At 42.0% G+C, this 19,326-nt stretch overlaps 1 protein-coding gene across 9 annotated transcripts in view; it reads left to right on the top strand.

Moving 5' to 3' along the window:
- LOC137439043 (uncharacterized) overlaps positions 1 to 19,326 on the top strand; it is a 330,944-nt gene that overhangs the window by 31,491 nt on the left and 280,127 nt on the right. For all 9 annotated transcript variants that reach the window (XR_010986846.2, XM_068134660.2, XM_068134658.2 and 6 more), the window contains exon 4: positions 1,362 to 1,424. Coding sequence is in view for 8 of the 9 variants with exons in the window: in XM_068134660.2 (XP_067990761.2) it covers positions 1,362 to 1,424 (63 nt within the window). In the remaining variant the exon portion in view is untranslated. The remainder of the gene's footprint in view (positions 1 to 1,361; positions 1,425 to 19,326) is intronic.

The following is a 19,326-nucleotide window of genomic DNA, read 5'->3' as shown; positions in this document are numbered from 1 at the left end:
GGATGACAGGCTGAGTCAACCCCCCTGGCGTTAATTCAGCGATCGAACGGGATTCGAACCCAGGATCCTAGGTATCCTAAGCCGGCACCCTAGCCGCTAGCCCAACACCAGGGATTCTTTACCATTGAATGATGGGGCTAAAACTGATATATAACACGATATCTCAAAACGTTATGGACTGATTCGGACGAAACTTCATGGAGAGGTGCGGTATGTGACACGGACTAAATGATTAGATTTTGGTGAAGATCTGGATCTGAGAATTGTTTTTTGTGAATCTTCACCATTGAGAGATAGGGCAAAAACGATATTTATCACGATATCTTAAAAAGTTATAGACAGATTCGGACGAAACTTGGTGGGCAGGTTGGGTGTGTGACAAGGACAAATCATTTCGATGTTGGTGAAGATCAGAATATGAATCCGAATCAGAGAATTGTTTTGATTTTCAAATGATTCTTCACTATTGAATGATAGAGCCAAAAACGATATATAGCACGATATTTCAAAAGGTGTGGATGACTAATGACAAAACTTGGTGGATGAGTTGGTTCGGTGATGAAAAAAAGCCAATTAGCTTTTGGTTCAGGTACGTATCCAGATCCGGCCTACCAGTGGGATAGAAACCATAAACTATTCAGCCTGGTGGAGGTATGCTCTCCACGAGTGCTGTTCTAGTTTCTAGTTGTTCTGTTCTAGTTGTTCTGTTCTAGTTGTTCTAGTTCTAGGTAGTTCTAGTTCGAGTGCTGCTGTTTCTGAAACATATATGTAGATGGCCTATTATACTGTTTTGGCAGAGCTGTGGTCAGTCTGAACAACTGCCTAACCATACCATCTGTGTGCTCAGACTTTAATGGGGTCCTGGACTCTTGTTCATGCTTAACGAGATGGACACAGAAGTAACAGTGCAACGTCTGCAATATTTTTGGGGAGGGATGGGGGTTTAGGGAGGGGAAAGGAGCGAACATTTTCTAAGACTAATGTTTGAGTTGCGACACTGTTGTTCACTTTCTGCCACATCCTTTATAAGTTGTATTAAACAAACAGAACTGATGGATGTTGATGTTAACCACATCTGAAATGTGACTTTCCATTTATGCACGATTGTGCAAAAAGTCCAAATAAGTGTTTAAAAACAAAAGACCATTTTGAGTGTACAAGAGATAAGATGTCAGATATTCTTCATTAGATGTGTACACATTTCGCATTTGCACAATCGGCATCTATAAATGCCAATTTCAATTGTGCAGTATTTTCAGGAACCCAAAACATACGTTTCCACATTCACACAATTTTAGAGATGGTCAACTTGGAGTTTACGGCAGATAATGTTGCATTGTGCATTGGTTTTTTTCAAACAGGTGCAATTTGTGAAAATCTGGAAGTTGACGCAAAGAACGGACCGGGAAAGCTCGTCATATCAGGTTTGCGTTGGAATACATCTTGCACTGAAATCTTATAGTGGATGATTGTAGTTAGAATGCAGGTCTGAACACTTTTGCTTCTTGATACTCTAAATGTGGATTTCACTTCCACCTTCCATGTTGATTTGTCCATCACATCCTGAGGTCCTCATCATTCAATTTGGTGGAAGTAAATTTTCCAAATGTCCTTTATTTTGTCAAGTTTATGTACAAACTCTTCCATGGGCTTTATTTGTTTATCAGTCTGTATATTTATCGATATTTATTTATATAAAAAAACCCTCTAAAGGCACGAGCAAAAGTACCGGCAGAGAAAGAGCAATTCCCTCTACACACCATGAAGAAATTACAAATAACTGTCCAAATCGGCTCCAGTCGGAGGTCAGACCTGGCCGCTCGGTTCGTGGAAGCATGGGGCCAAAAGCTTTTCCTGGCTGACACCACAAATGAATGAATGAATGATCGTTTTAAGGCAATTTTTCCCCGCAAGAGCAGGGGTTAGCCTTGCGGGCCCCATGACAATCATGGTTCCCTGTTTGAGGCAATGTTTTTATGGCCGGATGCCCTTCCTGACGCCAACCCTTAGTCGCCTCTTACGATGTGCAGGGATACGGTGTACCTATTCTAAACCGGGGTACACACCAGGATCATTCATCCCAGCAAGCTGGTACTCAATTTGCCGACCTCGGAAGGATGATAGGCTGAGTCAACCCCCCTGGTGTTAATTCAGCGATCGACCGGGATTCGAACCCAGGATCCTAGGATCCCAAGCCTGCACCCTAACCGCTAAGCCAACACCAGGCAACACACCACAAGAAGGTGGAAATAACTGGAGCCATTAAAGAAGTAGAACACTTAGCCGGTGACATAATCCGGTGCGACAGTTGGGATTATTCAGTTGTTGTTTAACGTTCATGGAACTTAGCAGGACAAGCCCTTTGGAAATTAGTATGAATTGCCTGACACGGCATCGTCTCTTTCCCTACTAGCAAATAACACTTACAAGCTCAAATGCAGAGTCCTTCGTTTGCAGACGAGGGGAATGACATTATTTAAAGGAAGAAATAACTCACTTCTTGTGATGTGTTTGCCTGACCATAAACACAGGCATTCGTTGCTCTGGCCCAGCCGTGTAATCGTCCTCTTATCGACATTGAGCCAGAATTCTGAGTACATTTTATGACCATTATTATTAGCCCCATTGGACTTAGTCCGAAATGGGGTCTTATGGATGGGGTTTCATATGTCCGTCCATCCGTGCATGCATGCATGCCCTTGTCCACAACCATATCTCGGAGATGTATTGACCTATTTTGTTCATCCTCGGCACAAAGAGAATACGTGATGGTATACATATGCACATCATTTTGTTTCAAGATGCGTTCAAAGATGGCCGAATGGCGGCCATTTAAGGTGTAAAAAAAACTCAATATTGAACACGTCCCCAACCATTTCTTGGACATGCATGGTCCGATTTTGTTCAAACTTGACACAAAGATAATACATGAGAGTATACATATGTGGAGGATTTTGTTTTACAATCCGACCAAAGATGGCCGACCAAAGATGGTCTTTAGCTCAGAACAATGGATGGAGGTCCTCAATGCCAAACAGGAAATTAGAGCTGTCTCCCTCGACATATCACGTGCCTTCGATACGGTCTGGCACCCCGCTCTGCTCACCAAACTCTCCTCCTTTGGTATCCACGGAAATCTCCACGCATGGCTGGCGGACTTCCTCTCTCGTCATAGTCAACGTGTGGCCCTGAATGGGTTTCTCTCATCTCCTCTTCCTGTTCAGGCTGGAGTTCCCCAAGGCAGTGTTCTGGGCCCTGTGCTTTTTCTGGTCTTCATCAATGATCTCTCTGACTCTCTTGAAAATCCTCTCTATCTCTTTGCTGGTGACTCCACTCTCTGCCGCTCCATTCCTCATCCCTCAGATCGGCAGTCTGCAGCCTCCTCACTCTCTGCAGAACTAGACAAAATCACAGACTGGGCAAACAAGTGGAACATGTCTTTCAATCCTGACAAATCTCACACTCTTACGATGTCTCTCCGAAAAGACCGACTGGACAACCCTCCCATCTACTTTCTGAATAATTCTCTCCAAGAAGTTCTGTCACTCAAGCTTTTGGGTCTCACTCACTATCTGCCATGATCTTTCCTGGGAAAACCACATTTCCAAGCTGGCCTCCAAAGCCAGTCGCCGACTGGGCATCCTCCGTCGTGCGAAGTCCTTCCTTGGCACACCTGAGCTCCTCACCACATACAAGGCTTTCATCCGCAGCTCAATGGAATACTGCTCTCCCCTCTGGGCTGGTGCTCCTACCTCACACCTAGCTCGTCTTCACGCTGTTGAAACCAAAGCGTTCAGAATCATTGGAATCTCCCGCGATGACGCTATCTCCGAGGGCCTTTCACTTACTCACCGCAGGCAGGTTGGTGGTCTTTCCGTCTTCTACCACCTCCTCTCCGGCCTTGCTCCCCCAGCTCTCTCTGGGCTCTGTCCCCCAAATATTCCTGCAGGTCGCACAAGATCTGCCTGCAACCCTCTTATGGTTAAACTGCCAAAATCAAGACTCTCTGCTCACCTTCACTCCTTCATTCCTCTTTTCTCCCGCCTCTGGAACAAACTCCCTCACTCTCTTCAATCCCACTCCTCCCTCCAGGTCTTTAAAACGGCTGTTCACCACCATCTCTTATCTTCCCCAATCCAAAACCTTGATCTTTTCTACCCTTGCTAATTTCACCCCAAATCCACTTTTTTGAGGTGACTTTTGTCTTCTTTCCTGGAAGTCCTTGGTGTCCTTGCGTTTTATACCTATCCTGCCTCCCCCCAGGCCCTCTGCCTCCCACACATCTCCCGATGTCCCTGCCCACAAATGTTGTGTTTGTGTGCTTCCTCCCCTTCTCTCCCCATCTTGTCGACCTCTCCCACTTTTATGTTCTTTGTTTACTTGTTTGTTTGATTTGTTTGTTTGATAAATGTTAGCTCTTTCACGAGCCTCGACTCTGTATACAAAAAAGAAAAAAAAGAAAAAAAGAACAGCACAATTCCTAAAACCATGGAGGCTTTAACATTTTACGTCTTTTTCTTCTTGCTCTGCAAGCATTCATATTCAAAATAATTTTTTTATTTATAATTAATTTAATCCATGGGAATTTGACTACAACAGACTCACCACAGGCTTCACAGTACCATGACCAAGAGGATGGATATGACGGCTATATATGGGATGGTATAAACCAGTGCATGAGTGAGTAGGCTTGTGTGAAATATCTCATCTCAGATCTCCAATCCAAAAACAATAATTCTTTCTTCCCCTGTCCACGACCCCTCATCCCTAAGCCCACCCACCACCTTTCAAATTTGCAGTTTTTCCTTCCGAAGAGTTTGCTTCTATATCCATGCATCCTCCTCGAACACCTCATTCCTCCCCACACCCATTATTTGTCCAAGTCTTCCTCTATTTTGTCCTTCAACCCTGCTGTTGATGTTTCCCCTCCCTTTCTCAACTGTTCATTTTGTTCTTCTGTATCCTGATCTGATCAGTGTTCGAGCTCTTCCATGAGGCTCGACTCTGTATACACACAAAAAAACGATTCCCAGGCGGAATCAATTTTGGATGCTGTGGAGATGGCAGCCCATTCCTTTTGAAAGAGGGCCAATTGCAGTCCTTGCCAGTTGGCCTATGTGGACAGCTATATCATGCAGAATTGCAGTTGCTTCCTGACAATCGCCAGAGAGATTGTGTATGGCAAGAAAATGGTCAGAGGAGCCAATCGGGACAAAGGAGGAACAGAAGAGATTGGATGGGAGGTTTGTCATTACCAGGTACAGGAGGGGGAATGCACAGGTTGAAAAATCCAAGTTGCGAAGTTTACAGATTGCAACAGTCACACAGTACAGGGGGCCTTAACTGCAATTCTGTGGGTGGTTGTTGCACAGCTGACATACAGCCAGCGGGCATGGCAGCAGTTGAAGTTGCCATAAATGAGAAACAGAGTTGGGGTGGATCGTTACGAGTTGGTCCATGTTACCAAAAATAGTGGTATGTATTATAAATATATTTATATATATATCTCAAAAAGGTGTGGACAGATTTGGACGAAACTTGGTGGATGAGTTGGGTAGTTAACAAGAACAAGCCGATTGGATTTTGGTTCAGGTCCTGATGCAGATTCGGCCTATCGGTGGGTTACAAAACGTAAGCTGTTAACTGTTTAACCTGGTTGAGGTATGCGCTCTACCGAGTGCCGTTCTAGTTTATTTTGTCTCCATTCAGGTAGGAGGTCGTTGGGTGTATTTCAGAAATACTCTTATTACCCCACGCACATGAAGTGAAAAGCGGGGTTAATCAATTCATTCATGTCCGTCTGTTTGTCTGTCTTATCATTTTGTCATCGACAGTTTATGATCGAGAAGCAACTTATTAAAATTGAATGTTGTATTCTGAACACAAATCAGAACATGAATAGGAAGGCAAGTGTTTCGTTTTACCGTACCTTGGCTCAGAATTAGTCCCTGTTGTACATGTATTAGGGTGGTCCAAAAATTTGAAGATTGGATTTTCATTTCTCCACAAGCCTGCCCCTATTCCTATTGAAGAAAGTAGTTTGTGGTGAACATTTGAGCTTGATTGGACAATATTTAGAGGTTGCTCAAAATGTTGACAAATTTTAATGAATAAAACCTCCAAATTCCTCCATTGACCTCCAAATTGACCTCCAAAGCATCCAAAGCTGCTTCAATGAGGGTACATGCTCCGTTTCTCAGCCCTGTGTTGGATGCAGTGGTGTCAAACACTATGCCTTTCACCAACTGTTTGACATTCCACTCCTCAAGAAGTTGTATGCAAGTATTTGCTTGTGCTACACCAGTGCCTTGGGGAATTTTTGGGACTCCAAGCAACTTCTCGGTATTCATACCAGTTACAAGTATCGCTACCCGATCAACAGATTCTTTGTGATTGCCAGTATAATCAGGGAGCAGTTTCCCATCCCAGTGTAGTAGGAGTGGGCTAACACATGAGAAATTTGGTTTTTCTTCAGGGGCCATTATTTCCCTTCCACGAATTCGAGCACGACGAATTCCACTGCGTGACAGAGAAATGTCTTCAATGGTATGACCAAGAGATTGTGCAAAAGCACTGGCCACAAACATAGCATGCCGATCTGAGAGATTTACTCTGTCCAGAGTTGCCACAATTGCTGGAGTGATCACCTTGATGGGAGCCTTTTTCACCTGTTTGGCAGAAGATGGACTTTGTAGTTTGAATTCATTGTCCCCTGAATCGGAGCTTTCAATCTCAGACTCATCATCATCGTCAACCACAGCCGATGTTGATGGAACAGATTGCATTGCTGTTGGAGTCTCAGCAGCATGTTTCTTCTTTCTTTTATCTTCATTCTCAAGCCTGATATGCTTTCTGTTCTCCTTCACTGCCAGAGTGTTGTCCACAGATCCCATACGTGGACTTTAGGGATCCTCACGCTGCATGATAAGGAATGCTTTGTCTTCTTCATTCGTCATTTTCTCAAGCGCATCATTTGGTGAGATATCGAATAGGAATTGAAGATCATCTTTGAACATCTGCTCCTTCACTCTGTAGTTTTCGAATGTCTTGGTTCTATTTTTCTTTACCAGTTTGTAGGCATCAAACAACTTCAAAAGTTGGCGCTCACAGGAATCTACTCTCTGCACTGGAATTCCTGCTTTCTCCCAGTATGCGCACACAGCTTGTACACTAAGTTTGGCACTTTCACGAACTGTATGGTGTTCTTGTATGTGAGGGTACACCATTTTCTGCAATGTGCGTCCTTTGGTTGGTAGTCCACCACATATTATTTCCTTTTCAGACTTGCCCAGCAACCAAACTGTGGAAGAGCTGCGAGTTTCTGCCATCTGAAAAAAACAGGATAAATTAAAGATGTTATTTTTTGAGCAACCTCTAAATAAGTTCCAATTGACCTCATATTTGGTTACTATGATCTGTATAAACATAGGAACAAGGGCAGCCTTGTGGAGTATGGATGTTTAATAGTATTAAATATTACATATATCTGTGGACCACCCTAACGTGTATACTGTATAGAGAGGATCGAGATAATATTTTTACTCCATGTCTACCTATCTGCCCATCAAACAAAATGGAAAATCATTCCCAACAGGAAACTTACTGTTTTTAAACATGTTATAATGGACACAAACAACAAGCACAAATAACTAATATAATGGGTTACATTTGGTGGTGTGATCGGCGCTGGAGAAAATGGCAGTAAATTCCGGAATTAATTTATTTATGCGACTTTTACAATCTTTATTTTATATAAATTTCATTGCATGGTTGAAGACTGTGGTGCACAAATTGTCTGTCATAATACTTTCAAAAACCTCCAGTTTTGCAGGACTTCAATTTAAACAAGAATAAAAATACATAACATGTCATAGCTCCCACCATGGTTTTAGTATTTTTGCTGTACAGACTTAAAGGCTGTCATTTGGCCATCTTTGGTCGGATGACAAAACAAAATCTTCGGCATATGCACAGTCGTGGCCAAAAATATTAGCACCCTTGAATTTTTTTCAAATAACACAATTTCATCGAAAAATAAGTTGAAATTGACAAAAGTATTTGGTCTCCACAATTCTTTATTTCACTGTTAATATTTCAGAACCTTTGTTTTTGATTCAGAACTTAATATATCCTTTTAAATCAGAAAATAAAAAGAAATGGTATTGACAAAATTATTGACACCCGATACTTAATATTTGGTAGCACAGCCTTTGGACAAAATAACTGCAGTCAAGCACCTCCTATAGCCATGAATGAACTTCCTACACCTATCCACTGGCAGCTTGGCCCACTCTTCTTGTGCAAACTGCTCCAGTTCACCCAGATTTGAATGCTTCCTTCTCCGAATTGCTGTTTTCAGATTTACCCACAGGTGTTCAATGGGATTTAGATCTGGACTCATTGCTGGCCACTTCAGAACAGTCCAGCGTTTTGTCTTGAACCATTCCTGGGTGCTTTTTGAAGTGTGCTTGGGGTCATTGTCCTGCTGCAAGACCCATGACCTTTGATGGAGACGCAGCTTTCTGACACTGGATTGAACATTTTGCTCCAAAATGCCTACTGGGTAATCTCCTGGTTTCATGATGCCATACACACATTCAAGGCACCCAGTGCCAGAGGCAGCACAGCAACCCCAAAACATCACTGAACCTCCTCCATGTTTAACTGTAGGGAAGGTGTTCTTTTCTTTGAAGGCTTCATTTTGTTTTTTGTAAACATAGAGATGATGTGCTTTACCAAAAAGCTCTAATTTGGTCTCATCTGTCCACAGGACATTCTCCCAGAAGGCAAACTCCAGTCAGGCTTTCTCACCAGTGGGGTCCTCCTGGGTCTCCTACCATAGAACCCCCTTTCATTGAGTTGGCGACGGATGGTGGGAGTTTAAACTGTTGTACCTTGTGTCTGAAGGTCAGCTTGAATCTGTTTGGCTGTTGATCGAAGTCCTTTCTCCACCATTCAAACAATCTCTTGCTGCAATCTTCGATCATGTTTTCTCTTGCGGCCATGTCCAGGGAGGTTGGCTACAGTGCCATGGGCCTTATACTTCCTGATAACATTGCGTATGGTGGACACAGGATCATCAAGGTATCTGGACATGGACTTTAGGCCGAGTGCAAATGTAGACCATCATGTATTGTCTTTGTGCCAAGAATGAACAAAATCGGTCCTTATATCTCCGAGATATGGTTGCAGACGCACGCACGCACAGACAGACAGACGGACGGACGGACGGACGCACACACGTACACATGGACGGATGGAAAAGACCCAATCCATAAGCCCCTGTTTCGGACTAAGTCCAACGTAGTTAATACAGATTCAATGGGATGGTGTATAAGGGTGCTGTTCTAAAATGCTTCTGGAATACTTCAATAGTACTAAACTTTTAATTTATTTCTTTTTTAAAGATTTTTTTAGGATTTTTTTTTTTAACGAAAATTGAAGTGAAATTAAAGTAACAATGTGTGGGGTATCGTCTTCTATGAACTTTCTTTCTGAGTGGGCATTAAAGAGCCAGTTGGGAATTTTTTCTGACAATCCAATCGCAACATGATAACTCTCCGGTGGCGAGCTCAGTTTCTAAAAACTTAAAATACAAGTGCGAAACACTGCTGTTTTTAGGCAGATTAGAACCATCAAGTAGTAATGCCAATCCAGTTTTTACAGTTTTAACGACCAGCCTAATATAAACAAATTCCACAGAAATTATTTGTGACACGTAAATCTCACTATCATGACACCGCAGCTGCCCGAATGGTAAATTGGGAAGCCAGTGTGCCACTTGCATCCTTTGCGATGAAGAAATGAGTGCTTTGTTATCACCTAATGGATTTATATTGGTGATTTCTACCAGAAAGAAAGCCAAAATAGCATGATCTATACCCGCTAGTTCTTATGGGATTCGTAAATGGTAATTGCCTTTTTGGCTTAATAATAAAAAAAACGAGCTGTGCTTAGACTTTGGATGGTTCATTATATTAATTAGTATTCTGTAACCAGAGCTGTGGATCCTGAAAGGTTGGATGTTGTTTGGTTTGCTGGTTGTCGTACCGGGTTGTTTTGCCTCCATTGTAATTGACTCAAGACACTTTCCCATTACAATACAATTTATTTCCTTATAAAATAATTTACCAGCAGGATCGCAGATTTATCAGAATGATGGCAGTTTCTATTTTCTGAAATGATCTTTTTCATCTGTCACACTTTATTTCATTCGCTCACCTTATTCACATGCAGCGTGGGGATACTGGTTGCATCACCACCAGGAGTGTGGCGTGCCAGCAAGGATTTGGGATCTGATCAAGATCCAGTGACAATAACTCACCGACTCTTTGTCAAAAGACACCATGGGATCTTTAGCGTCCAGACTATTGCCAGCAGCCGGGTGCCCAGCTTAACGTCCACCCGAGGGACGACGAAGCACTCGTTGATGCACTCGCTCTGAATGCTAGCTACCAAGGCCTCAGTTTATAATCTGGTTGGGAATCAAACCCAGACTCTGCATCAGCAGAGCCCAGCTAATCAGCTTTGAAATAGCACAAAAGTAAATGCAGCATACAAGGAACCTTGTAAAGTATATTACAATAAACTAGCTTGTGATTTATCTGATTTTAATCCAAATTCGACTTCATTCGTTCAAGGACTTAATTAGCTGTATTATTCAGAAAGCATCAGTCAGAAGTTAAATGTAGACCTAAATCATTGTGGCGAAGCATTAGTGAGTCTTTTCATCTTGTGTATGATGAACTTAGAATGTTAATAACATCATCGGAATCACCAATGCTAAGCTCCCACACCGCTGTTACTGTATGGAATGTGGCTTGCATTCCAAACTGTTTTATTTTTCCTGTTATATTCTCACTTGTGCATTATATGTGTTGTGAATTGAAGAAAATTCACAATATTGAGGATCCATTGTACTACTTTCAAAGTACAGTGCCAAAGGGACTATGTAGGAAGCAATCTGTTTTCCATTGGCTGAATGCACATGAATTTTATTTTATGAGGTGGAATCATATGGCACTTGTTTCGCTGAGTAAAGTTTTCAGCTGAACAGGATGTGCCAAGCATTCCTGAAAACCGGAGGGGTTGGCTCCACTGCTCTAACACCCACTTCACTCCCCCAGCTCCACCCTCCCACCTCCACTTCTCCATTCTCACCTCAATACAGAAATGGAGTGAAAGATAACTCCAACACCATGATGACTAAAATAATTAACACTACAACAACAACAACATGCATTTTAAGGCCATTTTCCCTGCTAGAGCGGGGGTTAGCCTTGCGGTCCCCATGACAATCTTCTCCATCTTGCCCTATTTTCTGCATCTCTCCTTGTTAACCCCCTTGCCCACATTTCTTCTTCCACCATCTTTAGCCAAGTCTTTCTCGGTCTTCCCCGTCCTGTACTTCCTTCTGCATTCATTTCCATCACTCTTCTCAACCAGTCACTTTCATCCTTCCTCAACACATGACCAAACCAGCTCAACCTGTTCCTCTTCACAGCATCAATCACAGGCTCTATTCCCATCATCTTTCACAATTCATCATTTGTCTTCCTCTCTCTCAACGATACTCCGCACATCCACCGAACCATTCGCATTTCCACCCTTTCCACCCTTCGTTGCTGCTCTACGTTCATTACCCATGTCTCGCTCCCATAAATCATAACACTTCTCACACATGCAGCATACACCCTTCCCTTCAGCTTCAACGACACTCCCCTCCTCATCAGCACGCCACTCAGTTCCCGAAACTTCTTCCATGCACATCTCACTCGAGCAACCGTTGCCGAGTCTGATCCACCTTCTCCATTCAGCATGTCGCCGAGGTAGCAAAATGTTTTCACACATTCCAGCTTCATGCCGTCTCCAAGATCCAACTCAACATTTCCTCCATCTGCAGCTCCCTCTGTGCACACCTTGCATTTGAATGTAGCTGCCACACTGGTTAATGACCCTCTCAGACCACGACATTTTTGATGAACCCACTCAGTGCACATTGTACATTGAATGGAGTTCACTCCGACACCCTTCCTGCACACAGCACATGGCCACTTCCCAGTTCTTTCCACCTCACCACATGCTTTCCCACTTGCCATCACCTTTGTCTTTCCGATATTCACCTTCAGACCTTTTGTCTCCATACATTCCTTCCACTTGTTCATCTTTTCCTTCAGTCCATCCATACTTTCCGCAATCAACACCAGATCATCTGCATACAACAACTCCCACGGTAAACCCTCCTTTACGTTCTGAGCCAGCACCTCCATCACAGCTACAAATAGTAGTGGACTTAGTACCGACCCCTGATGCACTCCCACCTTCACCTCAAACTCACCACTGTTCCCGCCCTTCATCCTTACAGCTGTGCGCGCTCTTTTGTACATTGCCATCACTACTCTGATCAACCATTCCTCCACTCCTAACTTCCTCAATGCCCATGTCAATACCTCGCGTGGAACCCTATCGAATGCTTTCTCCAGATCAACAAACCCAAGAAACAACTTCTTCCTCTTCTCCATGTACTTCTCCTGCAACTGCCTCACAATAAAGAGCGTGTCTGTCGTTCCTCTTCCTGGCATAAATCCAAACTGCATTTCATCGATCTTCACCTTCTTCCTTATCCTCCTCTCCAACACCCTTTCCAATACCTTCATTCCATGCTCCAATAACTTTATCGCTCAATAGGAGCACTGATTAACACTGAATAATAATTAACACTGAAGGAAATATAAGGGTTGCCAGGATAGCTTGGACTGTCTAGCTTGGGTTTGAATATTTATTTTTGTATCCTAAGTCGAGGCTCGTGTGAGAGTTCACACATACAACATAAAATAAAGGGAGTGAGAGAGAGAGAGAGAGAGAGAGAGGAGAGAGAGAGAGAGAGAGAGAGAGAGAGAGAGAGAGAGAGAGAGAGAGATAGAGAGAGAGGAAGAAGAATAAGAAGAAGGGAAAAAAAAAGCACAGCAACAGTGGGGAACAGGGACATCAGGAAATCTGTGGAAGGGAGAGGCACAAGGGTTAAAGATGGACTCTACAGGGGATTTCGGGAAAGAAAAACGGCAATTTGAAGGAGGTGGGTTTGGGGTAGAAAAGATTAATGTTTTGGATGGTGGAAGACTGTTTTGGATGGGTTGAGGAGTTGAGGGCCTCCATCCATTGAGACCATTCCATTGGAGATCAAGCCATTAGAGAAGAGGAAGGATTTGATATCAGAAACGATGATTGATTCCATGACCTTGCTGATTATTGGGAGCAGGTTCATTGGTCTATAGCTGTAAGGATCTGTTTTTGCACCTTATCATGTAAAACGGTAATGTTTGCTGATTTCCAAGATGCTGGCAGATGACCTTGATTAAAAGAGAGGGTGAAGAGAACAGAGAGATGGTGAGGTAGAGAGGCAGGGCAGGACTAATGCCGTCTGGTCCAGTTGCAGAATCAGATTCGAGGTTTGACAGAATCTTCTCCACTTTGTCGGAAGAGAAGGACACCGAGTCCAGGAGCAGCTGGGGTCGACTGGGTGAGGTGGAAACAGAGACAGATGGGTTTGGGACACAAGATTTTGAGGCAAACACAGAGTTGAGGCATTCGGCCTTTTCACGTGCGGTGTCAGTTGTGAAGCTGTTTGAGGTAAGGGAGGGGATGGAAGTGGAACAAACACCAGAAACAGATTTGATTAGACGCCACCAGGATTTGGAGAAGGGAGACGGGTTTGAGAGTTCAGTCTTGAGAGAGGAGAGATATTGTTTCCTGGCTATCCTGAAGGTAGACACACACTTGTTCCGAGCTTTGTGAAAGGAACTGAGATTACCTTCCGTTGGATTTGCCTTCTATGTGGCGAAGGCAAGTTGTTTCAGGGGAACTGCCTCACCACAGGATTCAGTGTACCATGGACGGGAGGAAGGGTAAGACAACTGAAGACGACATGGGATAAATCTGTGCATGAGATAGCAAATTTCTTTGGAAGAATTCCCAGGATAAGTTGATGTCAGAGGCAGTAGAGATGGGAGACCAGTCCAGATGTTTGATGACTGCTTCAAGACCGTGGCAGTCGGCCTGGGTGAAATGCCAGACTCGCGGCGCTAAGCAGGCTCTCTGAGAATGGCCAGAGAGATGTCCACTTTAACAAGGAAATGATCAGATGAACCGATTGGAGCAGAAGAAGAACAGCAGACATTTGCAGGGAAGTTAGTCATAACCAAGTCGAGAAGATAGGATGCTCCGTTGACTGCCACTCTCGCAGGGAAAATGGCCTTAAAATGCCTGTTGTTGTTGTTGTTGTTGTTGTAGTTAATGACATTGGAAACTCTAAATCTTTAACATTCAGCATATCCTCATATTTCTTATAATGAGATACTCTTTCAGAATCCTTTTTTGAAGGATATAAATGAGCAAGAACAGATCATATAAAACATTTATTATCTTTGTTTTCAATATTAATAACCGCCTTTTTGAGTTTAATTTCTCTTGGTAAATCAATATAAGCAGAAGCATGAAGAGGGTCTGATCCGGGTTGGGAAATTGACAGATTGTGTCAGTACCAATGAGTCGCAGAATTTCTTTGCCGAGGTGCCATGGCAGGTGCGCGCCCACCCAGCCAGCTGGCATGATGACACTTGAAGTCGCCACATATGAGAAAGAGAGAGTTGGGATGAGTGGATAGAAGTTGGTCCATGTTGTTAGACAGCAAGATGTAAATGGAGTCATAACTGTTTGGCGGACGGTACAACACACATATAAACCAAAGGTGGGAACAAAGGGGAAGCCATATCCAGAGGTAGTCCTGGGGGTGAGGAGGAGAGAGGGCAGTGTGCAGGGAGAGTGAGGAAGAGAGTTTTTGATAAAGATAGCAACCCCACCTCCAGGATGAGGCTCGGGTCTATCATACCGGAAGTGGGAGTAACCATTGAGGGATACTAAGGAGTCAGGGACGTCTTAAAGGAGGAAAGTTTCTGTTAAGCAGATCAAGTCTGGTTTGTCAGAAGCAACCTGTATGGAGAGATCAGTCAGGTTTGAGCAAAAGCCCTGGAAGTTTGAGGTCCATACTATTTAGAAAGAGGGATGGGGAGCATCAGGTACAAGAGAGGGGAGGGGTAGTGTGAGATGAGGGAAGAGTGGGGAAGGTAAGGAGAGCTGTTGATAACTCGGTCCAAGCCCACTTCGTTTCAAATGTCCAATTTTTCCTTCCTGAGAGTTTGCTTCTGTCTCCATATTGTCCATGCATCCTTCCCTACCCCGCATTCCTTCCCCCATCCCTTATTTGGCCAAGTATCCCTCTATTTTGTCCCTCTAGCCTGCTTTTGGTGTGTTTTCCCCATCACTTTCTGCTATTCCTTTTGTTCTTTTTCTTTGTGATTCATTCTGTCTTCTCGCTCCTCTACGAGACTCGACCTTGTATATAAAAAAGGAAAGTGCAATTTTACTTTTAGATTATGTTATTGATGGTAGAAGTATGCTCTCAAGTGCTTGTGAGAGAATCCAACGTCGCTTTACTGTTCTGGTCCCCAAAATATTTTCTGCAGGTGGAGGTTGAATTACACTGATAAATTATCATATTTATGGAATGAGCTCATTTTTCACCCTACTCAGGAGCTTCTCTACAAACCAAATTGCTCAAGTCCCCAGCTCACTTGCAATTGAGCTGAAGTGTTGAGATTCACTGATGAATTCCGTACTAAAATTGGAAATGCATCCTTTCGCAATGGAATGTAACTAAATTTGTAATCCATTTGTCTTTTTCCTACTTTTTAATAGAATAGTTTCAGTTTTTATTAAAATCTCATAAATCATTGGCAGTAAGGTAATCGTGTTTAATCTCCTTAATAATTCTCAATAAGCATGATCATTCATCTTCGGCTAAATCGTCCTCAAAATGCAGGTCCACGTGCATGCTGCCTGCACACTGTCAGTTGATAGTACCTAAGGGTATCAATCATCCTGTATAAAGCATAGAGTTTGATTTTGAATGGTATGTAATACGAATTTGGCAAAACTTGAATTTGTCGCATGGTTGAGGTCAGGTCAAATTATCGTAAAGTATAAACCTTGTATCATCAAAATAAATCTCGTATAACTGATATACACTGGAACAGTATTCAGTAGAGCGCATACTTCCGCCAGGCTGAACTGTTTAGACTTTGTATCCCCCTGCTATCCGGATGCAGATCTTCACCAAAATCTAATCAATTCGTCAGTGACACACAAGAAAGAAAATCTGGATCTTCACCAAAATGTAATCAATTCGTCAGTCCCACACAAAAAAGAAAACCCAGATCTTCACCAAAATGCAATCAATTCTTCCTTGACACACAAAAAAGAAAACCCAGATCTTCACCAAAATGCAATCAATTCTTCCTTGACACACAAAAAAGAAAATCCAGATCTTCACCAAAATGTAATCAATTCTTCCTTGACACACAAAAAAGAAAATCCAGATCTTCACCAAAATGTAATCAATTCTTCCTTGACACACAAAAAAGAAAACCCAGATCTTCACCAAAATGCAATCAATTCTTCCTTGACACACAAAAAAGAAAATCCAGATCTTCACCAAAATGCAATCAATTCTTCCTTGACACACAAAAAAGAAAATCCAGATCTTCACCAAAATGTAATCAATTCTTCCTTGACACACAAAAAAGAAAATCCAGATCTTCACCAAAATGTCATCAATTCTTCCTTGACACACAAAAAAGAAAATCCAGATCTTCACCAAAATGTCATCAATTCTTCTTTGACACACAAACAAGAAAATCCAGATCTTCACCAAAATATAATCAATTCTTCCTTGACACACAAAAAAGAAAATCCAGATCTTCACCAAAATGTCATCAATTCTTTCTTGACACACAAAAAAGAAAATCCAGATCTTCACCAAAATGTCATCAATTCTTCCTTGACACACAAAAAAGAAAATCCAGATCTTCACCAGTCGCACACAAAAAAGAAAATCCAGATCTTCACCAAAATGTCATCAATTCTTCCTTGACACACAAAAAAGAAAATCCAGATATTCACCAAAATGTCATCAATTCTTCCTTGACACAAAAAATAAAATCCAGATCTTCACCAGTCGCACACAAAAAAGAAAATCCAGATCTTCACCAAAATGTCATAAATTCTTCCTTGACGCACAAAAAGGAAAATCCAGATATTCACCAAAATGTCATCAATTCTTCCTTGACACAAAAAATAAAATCCAGATCTTCACCAGTCGCACACAAAAAAGAAAATCCAGATCTTCACCAAAATGTCATCAATTCTTCCTTGACACACAAAAAAGAAAATCCAGATCTTCACCAGTCGCACACAAAAAAGAAAATCCAGATCTTCACCAAAATATCATCAATTCTTCCTTGACACACAAAAAATAAAATCCAGATCTTCACAAGGCGCACAAAAAAAGAAAATCCAGATCTTCACCAAAATGTAATCAATTCTTCCTTGACACACAAAAAAGAAAATCCAGATATTCACCAGTCACACACAAAAAAGAAAATCCAGATCTTCACCAAAATGTCATCAATTCTTCCTTGACACACAAAAAAGAAAATCCAGATCTTCACCAAAATGTCATCAATTCTTCCTTGACGCACAAAAAAGAAAATCCAGATATTCACCAGTCACACACAAAAAAGAAAATCCAGATCTTCACCAAAATGTCATCAATTCTTCCTTGACACACAAAAAAGAAAATCCAGATCTTCACCAGTCGCACACAAAAAAGAAAATCCAGATCTTCACCAAAATATCATCAATTCTTCCTTGACACACAAAAAATAAAATCCAGATCTTCACAAGGCGCACAAAAAAAGAAAATCCAGATCTTCACCAAAATGTAATCAATTCTTCCTTGACACACAAAAAAGAAAATCCAGATATTCACCAGTCACACACAAAAAAGAAAATCCAGATCTTCACCAAAATGTCATCAATTCTTCCTTGACACACAAAAAAGAAAATCCAGATCTTCACCAAAATGTCATCAATTCTTCCTTGACACACAAAAAATAAAATCCAGATCTTCACCAGTCGCACAAAAAAAGAAAATCCAGATCTTCACCAAAATGTCATCAATTCTTCCTTGACACACAAAAAAGAAAATCCAGATCTTCACCAAAATGTCATCAATTCTTCCTTGACACACAAAAAATAAAATCCAGATCTTCACCAGTCGCACAAAAAAAGAAAATCCAGATCTTCACCAAAATGTCATCAATTCTTCCTTGACACACAAAAAAGAAAATCCAGATCTTCACCAGTCACACACAAAAAAGAAAATCCAGATCTTCACCAAATTCTAATCAATTCGTTCTTGTCACACAAAAAAAAATCCAGATCTTCACCAAAATCGAATCGAATCTTCCTTGCCACACACCCCACCTGCCCACCAAATTTCGACCGAATCTATCTATAACTTTTTGTGATATCGTGCTCACGAACATACAAACATGGTGAAAACATAACCTGCTTCCACCTTTGGTGGCCGAGGTAATATGATCTACATGTCCAAAATAATCGATAAAAAAATCACTTATCCACTCCTACTACTACTACTACTAATACTACTTCTGTCCCAATTATTCCCACCTCCTTGTGCAATTGGCCAGGGAAAGTTTTCGCCCCATTTTCGCCCCATCTTTCAAGAACCTGACCAGGCCTGACATTCGAATTCAGGTGATTTGTGTGTTTAGGAATTCATAGATTGTTCAGGTCACTGATGATAACTCACCGAGTCTTTGCGATGAAAGACACCTTGGGATCTTTATTGTTCACCAACTGCAAGTCCTGGCAGATGGAGCAACAAAATTGTTTAGACCTTTGTCATTTGAGCACAAAATCACAGAGGATCTTAAAGAGTGTCAAGCCGAATGTGATGGCCGATGCTTTGCCTCCGACTCGATTTTATTACACGCAGAAGAAGCTGCGCTTGGTAACTTGATTGTTAAAAACTGCTGAGCTGTTAATAATGTGGCCCAAAGTTCCAATAAATCTGGCCTACTGAAAGCACCATTAAATTATATAATATCTATCTGCAAAGGCTTGCCCTGCCCTGTTGAAGATCGGTTATTTATTTATTTATTTTGAGGAAAAGCAGTTGTTTTCGAATCCACCACTCCCTTGAACTCCACTGCAGGTCAGGCTAGAATTGTAGGACACAAAGCTTTAAATTCAGTTTTCTGAAGGTTGTAAATCTCTCTTCATCATTCAATGCAGTTCTGCTGTCGTGTTGTGACTTTAGGGTCATTGATGATTTGTACTGAAAATGCATTCATAAATTCTTCCTTTGGGAAGAGTTTCATTCCAAACCCTGTTTAATATCCAGAG

This window comes from Myxine glutinosa, chromosome 13 (genome assembly GCF_964187855.1).
Source record: "Myxine glutinosa chromosome 13, kmMyxGlut1.1, whole genome shotgun sequence".
In the NCBI taxonomy this organism is placed as follows: domain Eukaryota; kingdom Metazoa; phylum Chordata; class Myxini; order Myxiniformes; family Myxinidae; genus Myxine; species Myxine glutinosa.
The sequence above is the reverse complement of the archived record's forward strand: the minus strand, read 5'-3'. Positions and strand labels throughout refer to the sequence as shown.